This window comes from Lactuca virosa, chromosome 5 (genome assembly GCF_052849685.1).
Source record: "Lactuca virosa cultivar CGN04683 chromosome 5, Lactuca_virosa_CGN04683_v6, whole genome shotgun sequence".
NCBI lineage: Eukaryota > Viridiplantae > Streptophyta > Magnoliopsida > Asterales > Asteraceae > Lactuca > Lactuca virosa.
This window is the reverse complement of record NC_136430.1, coordinates 309,351,299-309,360,891: the sequence shown is the minus strand read 5'-3', so window position 1 is coordinate 309,360,891 and position 9,593 is coordinate 309,351,299. Positions and strand designations below refer to the sequence as shown.

The 9,593-nt window shown below is 30.7% G+C and overlaps 2 protein-coding genes and 1 non-coding gene across 3 annotated transcripts; 1 reads left to right on the top strand and 2 right to left on the bottom strand.

Moving 5' to 3' along the window:
* Positions 1–1,752: 1,752 nt before the first annotated feature.
* Positions 1,753–4,967, bottom strand: LOC145115009 (elongation factor 1-gamma-like). Its single transcript, XM_079051154.1, has 7 exons — positions 4,785–4,967; positions 3,678–3,827; positions 3,523–3,583; positions 3,388–3,440; positions 3,189–3,290; positions 2,549–3,041; positions 1,753–2,460 (listed from the first exon to the last, which is right to left on the bottom strand). The coding sequence occupies exons 1-7, from the start codon at positions 4,791–4,793 to the stop codon at positions 2,081–2,083; spliced, it is 1,248 nt and encodes a 415-aa protein (XP_078907280.1). The 5' UTR covers positions 4,794–4,967; the 3' UTR covers positions 1,753–2,080.
* A 168-nt stretch (positions 4,968–5,135) lies between these two features.
* Positions 5,136–5,207, top strand: TRNAW-CCA (transfer RNA tryptophan (anticodon CCA)). The gene has a single exon. It is a non-coding gene; the product is annotated as a tRNA-Trp (tRNA).
* Positions 5,208–6,013: 806 nt separating this feature from the next.
* On the bottom strand, positions 6,014–7,666 carry LOC145112831 (multidrug resistance protein). Its single transcript, XM_079048958.1, has 3 exons — positions 6,993–7,666; positions 6,447–6,750; positions 6,014–6,254 (listed from the first exon to the last, which is right to left on the bottom strand). Exons 2-3 carry the CDS (start codon positions 6,744–6,746, stop codon positions 6,105–6,107), a joined length of 450 nt encoding a protein of 149 aa, XP_078905084.1. The 5' UTR covers positions 6,747–6,750; positions 6,993–7,666; the 3' UTR covers positions 6,014–6,104.
* Positions 7,667–9,593: the final 1,927 nt, after the last annotated feature.

The following is a 9,593-nucleotide window of genomic DNA, read 5'->3' as shown; positions in this document are numbered from 1 at the left end:
AATGGATGCTACATTTTGGCTACAAAATAGATTTTAAATGAAATAGGTACCAAATATCTTTATAAATGGCTAAAATGTAGCTAAACGTACTTTTATATATATATATATATATATATATATATATATATATATATATATATATATATATATATATATATATAAAACAATATCAACCTTCATTTCCATTAGTAACAATCGGCTAAAGTTAAAAGATAACATGTAAGGCCCTCAATGATTAGGCTTAACCAACAACTAAACAAAGAAAAAAACGATGCAAGTGGTAGATAATTGATCGTTAGATGATAATATTTTAAGAATTAGGTTTACTTTTACTATTGTATAGCAATTAGTTATCCTATTAATATATAGTATAAGTTAATTAGGATTTCTTATATAACTTATATAAGTTAATTGGGATTTCTGATAATTATCAATATATAAAAGTAATAATATTAATTAAACATTAATGAAGGGCTTTTAGCCCGCAGTATCAAGTGTTGCTTTTTCTTTTTAAGGTCGAAGGTTCAAGTCTTGTTGTGAATACGGATGAAATTAGATGTGTTAGGTTAGGAGTAGATTAGATTTGTCGGTTCAAAAAATAAGTAAATATATTAATTGGAATGATGGTTAACAATGATTTTACTTAATTTACTATTTAAGTATTTATAAAACAATTAAGATCCTAATGTTAATTATATTTAGTTATCATACTTGTAGTTTGCTCCATAAGAGACATAAGAAGCATCCTAATGTTAATTATATTTAGTTATCATACTTGTAGTAAGAGACATAGCAAACATCATATGTTTCATTTTATAATGCGATTACAACTTTGTGACTGCAAATATCATGTGTTTCATTTTAATATGAAATAATCGTTAATACAAAACATAGTTTTTATGCATGTTGAACCAATTATATCATGTGTTTCATTTTAATATGAAATAATCGTTAATACAAAACATAGTTTTTATGCATGTTGAACCAATTATATTCTGGTTGAAGTGACTCTTTTGAACCTGATTTTTTCTTGAACCGGTTCGGTTGAACCCGATTTTCTTTTGAACCGTCTCGATTGAACCCGTTAATGGAACCACATGATTTTTTGTTCTAAATTTGCCACTAGTTTCGACCAACCTAGTTATTATATGACCATTTTACCCCATTCATTCATATAGTCTAGTGCCCCCAACAACGAAATTTTTTAGATCAACCAGCGGTTACGTTACCTTTTGCAATTACTTTATACGTCAATGTAATATTATATTCTTTCGAAAATGGTCTCCACACAACTATTTTATATTTTAATAATTATAATTATTTATAATTATTAAATATTCAATAACCATCAATAGATAGCTTAAATATTTAGTTTATTTTGTTTTATTATGTAAGAGTTAGCAGTTTAGTATAACAATATAAACTATAAATTAAATATATATTTATATAAAAATAATTTAATGTAACATATTAATTTCTAACTAAAAGAAATATTTTCATGTCTTTATGGTTAGGTAAAAAAGCTTACAAGTATAGTAAAAAATCAAATTGATTGACTATTACAGTTAATTTACCATTAAACTCACTTTGATATTCAAAAATATCATTTTTTTGATCGGCTATTAAGGTCTAATCATCTCCGATGAGTCTCCGATCTCCATCTTCTCAGACCAACATCAATCAGAAGAAAAAGAAACCAACTTCAGTCCTCATCTCCATCGCCTACAACTTCCACATTTTGAAATCCAGATCTAAACAAAAACAAACACGGATACCTCAACTAGGGCTGATGGTACATAAGTACATAACATGTTCAACAGAAAATCTTATTTTCCAGCTTCAACATGAAATTTCAAATATTTCACACATTTTACACTTGGTAACATTAACATCAGAGTATTTTTGGACTACAATAGTATTTTATTCACATTTTGCTTTCTTACTTTGACTGCATAGCGTTCAAAGGGTTGCTACTTGCTTTTCATCCACATCTGGCGTTCTGTATGGAGTACAATTAGCATGTTGAACTTTGCTGATCACTGTATTATATTTATTGTTGATAGGTATCAGCATTTCCCCTTCATTTGAAGCATTTAGCATCCAAAAGAGCTTCACCTTCAAAAGGCTCAAAATCTTCAATCATCTGATTCACTCGCTCCTTCTGAGCCTCATCAGAAAGGTCAACCTTGGTCCACTCGTAAAGCTCCATGTCATAACACTCATCCATCACAAATTTTGGGATTTCAGTCCCACGGAAAAGCCACAAACCCTTGACCTTGAATGGAGGCTCGTTTCCAATAATCAACATCTTTCCAAAAGCATATTTCCTTGCAAGATCCATACGCTGAAGGAATCCACCAACCTTGTTCATTGTCACAAATGAGACAGTGTTCTCATCATTGTACTTGTAGTTGCAAAACCAAAGAGAGTATCCCTCTGGATCATACATGTCCCAAAAACCTGCAACAAAATCAATAAATATATCAGCCAACTGTTGTCTGAGAAGAAGATATTTTTTTTTTTTTAAAAAAGTCAAAAATGAAAATACCTTTGATTGCAACCTCACGAAAATTAGTTTTGGTGTTTGAGTAAAGCCTTTTCCAGTCATCCAAAACCATTGGACTTGGAGGCAATAAATCGAGAGGATTCTTTGCCTTAGGCTTGGGTGCCTCTTCCTCTTCTGGGGCAGCTTCGGGTTCAGGCTTGGGCTTAGGGGCTTCTTCTTTTTTAGGTTCGGATTTTGGTTTGGCTTCTGGTTTTTTGGCTGAAGGAATAGGAGGAACAGTTTCTGTTTGTTGGATTTCTCCAATTATCTTACTGAATTTTGGTTGATTAACCATGGTCCAGAAATACCTCTCAAAATGAGGAAACTCAGAAGTGAAACTCTTTGTCAACACTACTTTAAACTTGAACGCCAAATTGCATGTCATGATGATGTCAGCCAAAGTCACGGAATCACCAACCAAAAAAGTACGTGAAGCAAGATGCGTGTTTAGAGCACCAAGACCTCTTTTCACACCAGATATATAACTCTCCTCAGCCTTCAAATCATACACACACACACACACACACACACAAATTTATCATTTGGACAATTTCAAAAATACTAATGTAAAAGACATATTAAAGTAAACTAACAAAAAAATAATATAAAATTAAACTTTGAGGAATAGAAGTTTCTGACTAACAGGTTTGATATAGGGGGAATATCCAACTCTTGGCATGGCCCATCCTCTCAAATTAGCATCAAGCTCCAATGTAGAAAAATCTATCCATTGTTCAATTTGACCCTGCATATATATTTTTTTTGAAAAAAAAAAAAAAGATAAGATTCATTATATGTATCTTTATTCCTTGATAATGAGAAAATAACAAAAAAGAACTTACATATTCTATCAGTGAAGACCCCAAGAGAGAACTTTCAGGCTTCAAACTAGCAACTACAGCAACCAAGATAACAAAGTAAGCTCATTTACTCAAAATCAAAAGAAGATTGAAAACAATGGCTATTTGATTCCTCACCATAGCGAGCAATTGCATTACTTTCAAATATAGGGCCATCAGGAGTCTCGAGGACAGGAACCTGCATTAATGATGAATCATAGTGTGTAAAAGATAAAATAAGAGTTTGTATTCTGTAAAAAGTGTTAATCGGATTATAAATAAAAAAACAATACCTTTCCAATGGGGTTCATTTTAATAAACTCAGGAGTCTTATTTGACACACCCATCTGAAAATTTTCAGCCATTTTGATTTCAACACCAACATATTCTGCAGCAATTAATGTCTTGAAAACATTCTTGTTGTGGGATCCCGCATGTATAATCTGCAACAAGCACAATACATCTATCAAATGATCGCAAACAAACAATAAAATCTCAAATTTAATAGATCTGATTTTAAAACATCTCTACAAATTAGCATAAAAGAATAGGCAACATTAACAGAAGTTTATTAAATTTGTTGTAAAATACACGGACTTGAAAACTTTGGAAAGGTAAGGTTATGCCACTATAACTAACCAGAGAAATCATAAGGTTAAAATAAAGTATATATAACCATGATTAACGTTCTGAATAAAGCTAAAACATTTCATAAATATCCTTAACCTAATACCAACTATTAATTAAGAGTTAATGATTTGTTTATGCAACATACTTAAATTTATGCAAAGCAAAGGGCTTCTTCCCAATTTATGTAACAGACTTTCAACTTGTTGGTTTGTTGCCAACTTTTAACAATTCATGGAGCAATCCACTTCATTGCATACTGTGGTAAAAACGTGTAACTTAATTATATAAACATATACAGTATCCACTAGGTGTTCTTAGCCCATTTTAAAAATATATATGTCGATCAAGGTTATAGTTTAATCAGGTAAAATTAAAATATGCTAAAATACAAGCTGATCGTGTACAAAGTCAAATGCATTAAACCTTATAAGTGCTTTTGTTGAAAGAAATAGATAATTATTAAACTACTATGAATTTTGTAATCATGTTTAAAGCTTTAATTATTCATAGAACTTATGAAAATGAACAAAGCAACCGGCAAATCGTACAATAGTTTTAGTGAGTTCTTCATATCACGATCAATGCGATAAAGTTGAAATCAGTAAGCGAAAACAAAAGGAACGAACAAAATGCACATCAATACCGTAATCCGCACAATTTCTATATACAAACAAAGATCCATCGCAAACTACGCACAAAAAAATCATGTACTAATAAAAACTAACACAGTAAGGAATCAAAACTAGCGCAATAAGGAACGAAAAACTCACCAGCGTCATTGCTTAAGGAACAAACGATCGCCTCCTACAGAAACAAAATAGAGCCAATACTTAAAATCAGGATTTAAAGAAGTCGGAGACGAATCAGTGAGACAAAAAGTACACTGAATATTTGAGCAGAGAAAAAAAAATGCACATCTTGGGGTTTTGGTAGGGAAGATAGGGTTTTCAAACAGAAAAGTTGGCAAACCGGAAGTTTTTATCCGGTTCATATCGATTTTAAATCCGGTCGTTTGTTGGGTAGAGAAATAAACCAGATTTCATCAAATGCACATCAATGGTGTGTAAGTGAAAACTGCTTTTTTGTCTATTTGTTATATGAAACTATAAGTATAAACAGAAGGATCTGTGGCGCAATGGTAGCGCGTCTGACTCCAGATCAGAAGGTTGCGTGTTCGATTCACGTCAGGTTCACTTTTTTTGTTTCTCATTAACTTCGATACCATCTGTCCACATCTCTCCTTCTAAAACCCTACACTATGCCTGAACAGCCAAAATGCCCCCCAACATTTTTCTATTTGCATACAACTATACAAGAAGTTAAAGTTTATTACACTGTCTTTCTTATTTTTAACAATTTAATTTCAGTTTTATGCAACACACACATGCGTCTACTTTAGGATGAACTATAGCTAGAAAACTGACAATTTCCAAGTTATTTGCCAAAATAGTATCCATGTCGCTGTCTACATGACAAAATTTGTTAAATAAGATTAATTTATACAAGTTTAATTCAATTTCAAAAAACGTGGCTTGGAATCCTGGCTTTAAATTAAATATGAGTGGTTCGATACCTACTAATTATTTTGCTTTTCTGATAAAGATTCCAAAACTGTTTCATCTACAAGAAAATTTGATTTATACTGTTATTTACATTTTTCTTGCTTAAACCAGTATTTTTTAACTTTAACTCGAAATTTATTCGAGATGTCCAAGTTCATAAGTGGTGGAATTTTTATTTAAATTTATTTCAAATATGTTTTTCGAAAGGCATTTTTTTGGTTCCGCTCCATGCCTTAGAGTATATTTGGACATGCTCTAATGAAAAAACAGAGCTTGATATTATATTTTGTTAGAATGGAACAAATAATCAATTTACCGGAAAAGCTAGGGATAAACCATTAAACAAAACCTATAATGTAAAACAACCATGAAATGTTCCTAATTAATGAGCCAAAATTCTAGTGTTTCATGAAATTTTCATGAGAAAATGGTTGGTCTTTGATACCGAAGAAAGTTGAAATTAAGTATTGTATTTTCTCATAAGAGAAGTTCACCTTATGTACAAGTATTTAATACACAAAATAATTTCTACGGATGAAATACACAATTATGTTGTTGATGAGAAGGCCATTGCGCTCCTTCCCTTGAGCAAGGTAGAGGTGCTGAATGTGCAATGTAGGTAGGGTACTGATGGCCCGGCATCAATACCGAAAAATCCGATGCATAAGCAGCTTGTACCTGTCACAAATGAAGTCATGGTCTGCTATAATGGATTGTACCATGTAAAATAAAAGTGTTATAACCACTTTTTTGCAATGATGGGTTGTAATATAGTGCTTGAGTCCTACATGGGTTCTTCGGAAAGAACATTTAGGACTCCACATATCTATCAGATACAACTCATCATTGCATCTCAAGATGCAAACTTACATGTGATTGTGGATTTGCGAGCTTTTGCATAGGCCTCGAGCCCTCAGGAAGAGAGTGAGTGGTGCCATGTTGGGGTAAAGGGAATGAAACATTTGGTCTAAAAAGATGTTCAAATATTGCCATTATAAGAAACATTGATATTAAAACTGCAGTAGCAACAAAACCAAAAGAAATTGCATTCATTGATGTCCCAAAGTTCTTCCATGGACCTTCACCATCACCTCCTGTTTGAGGCGGGCTATGTGGTGAATCCGTGTACATGTTCCATGCCTTTGATCTTTCTGTACTGAACTCATCCATTCTCCTGCAAAATCAAATCGCTAAAAATGTAAAAATCTTCCCAAACATAGTATTAAACTTTACATGGCTATGCAACAATAACCCAGAAAAATAGATGCGAAAACGGGACCTTTCCATCACTTCAAAAAAAAACTTGTTGGGAATCAGAACCATTTTTTATTTGTTCTGGTTCCCAACAAACCCAAATCTCGTGTCCTAGGAACACGAGAAAAAATATTGTTTTTAAGACAGAGTCGATTTAGTTACCCGTTTTCCAAAGAAAGATGATGGTGTACTGTCTGAGACCCCACTACTCGTGTACCTCCGGTGTATCGTTACACGATCGAGTTTCAGTTTTTCAAGAATGAAGGGCTTTGTTCTTGTATAGAGATGAGCACACGAGACTCCACTATGATTGTATTATATGTTAACTCGAAGAAAGCACAAGACAATTCACAGTATGCAATGATACTTGATGCGATGCCTAACTTGACGAATACTATACCTTACTTGTTGCCTGGAGAAGCCATAAGAAATATAATGAGGAAAGCCTTATAAGAAATTAAAAGCATGGATGGGCCTTTGTTGTCTTGGAGAGCCACGACAACTATGACCTATTGGTCCTTTTTTAAAGCATAATATTTTCACTTTTCCCTTGTATTATTTTACAAAAACAAAAACTCATGCGGGGTCGATTTGGGTTTTGTGTTAATCAATGAGAAAACTGTGGAAAGTTGCTTTCAATGTTGTATCTTTAAAGAAACATATGAGGTTTGAGAGTTTAAATTTCAGTACTAATTAAATGGGATCATAAGACTCTTATCATGTAGTGTATACAACTATACATGATTTACATGCCAAATCAAAGATTGTTGGGGAATAAAGAGCCCACTCAGATAGTGTGAAGCACATACGTTACCCAATTTGATCATATGGGAGTGATAATTGAAGGAGGGGAAACATGTCACATTCCATTAATATAAAACAAAACGTTGAAGGAAAGCTGCCATAAAGAAGTAAAGCTACCTATTTTATAAATTATTATTATCTTTCCAAAATTTTAGATGGGTGCCAAACATCCATCCCCACACAAAAATAAACATTATAATAAAAATAAAAATAAAAAAAATAAAAGGAGAATCAATGTTGGATATCATACAGCTATGCAACCATGATTGAAGCCAAGAAACATATGCAACTAAGAAGTTGATGGTGACCACTTCAACACATCTTCTGTTTTTAATAGAGGCGCTTGTTTGATTGGGTCGGGATCCAATAAGTGAATCCCAAATTAATTTTGGCTTTAAAAAAAATAATTAGAATAATCTTAAAGTAAATTAAAACTGAATTTGAATCAAACAAATTACAATTTGGTTTGGTCGACTTTTACGATTTGCTTTCCAAAATTACAATACATTCCAAAAAATATATAAAATTACCGTAATTTGAGAAATTTATAATTTTATTTCAAATGATAACTCTTATTTGTTTTATCGGTTGATATCTTAAATAATTAAAAATATACCATATTAAAAAAACAAATTATTAATTATTATAAATTTATATAATGTGAAGGTATTTATTATAGAAAATCAATATATTTTTTTTTTAATTATCTAAGGGAAAATAACACAAAAGTCACTAAGGTTACACCAAAATTTTAATTTGACAGTGTCTTTTTTTCCTCAAATTTGACATCGTGTTTTTCAATTTATCACAATTCTGACCACTTGACCGATCAACCCGGTTGTCTGCTGACGTGGCATGATGACATGTCAGTTTTTGATGACGTGACATGCTGACGTGTTAAGATTGAAAAAAAAATGTTACAAAAGACACTAAATTTTCATTTTTTTTTTAATTTTGACACTAAGTTTTCACTTTTTATCAATTTTGACACTCAATTTTCTTGTTCCAAATTTGTTCAGCTTTGATGACACAACACTTTATTTTTTTGTTTCAAATTTGACATCATTTTTTTGTTCCATTTGAAACCGTATAAATATATATATATATATATATATATATATATATATATATATATATATATATATATATATATATATATTTGAAACCGTATAAATACATTTTTTTTCATTTAAAAACCATATTTTGTATAAATATAATGTTTTTTTATACATTCAAACCATAATGTTATGAATAAATATGTATTAGTTATATTATAATTGTATTTGTTATAATATAACAAATACATATTTCGGATAATCCAAGAAAACTTAATTAGAATTTCATTCAAAATCTAAAATTCAGAAACATATAATAAATTGTTTTGTTTGATGTTATTTGATAGAAGATATTTGCATTGTAATGTTAAATGAAGAAGTAAATATATACCACGAACGGTCTCTTGATAATTAAAACGAACACTAGACCCTCATGTACCCAATATCAAATTAATTTATCTGACTGTGCACTACACACCTCCAAACTCATTTTAAAGTTGTATATTTAATATAAAAAACGGTTACAATATAATTAGTACATATTTACACATAACATTATGGTTTTAATGTAAAAAAACCTTGTATTTATATAAAAATATGGTTTTTAGATGAGAAAAATGTATTTATACGGTTTCAAATGTAAAAGAAGTTATACGGTTTCAAATGGAAAATGGTCAACATTGAACAAAATTGAAAAAAAAATAGAGTGTCAAAATTGAAAAATAAAATTAAAAAAAAAAACTAATGTCAAAATTGAGAAAAGTGAAAATTTAACGTCTTTTGTGAAAAAAATTTCAATTTTGACACGTAAACGACCAAACATAAACGACACTATATTTTAATGCAAATTATTAAATTTATATTATATATATATATATATATATATATATATATATATATATAT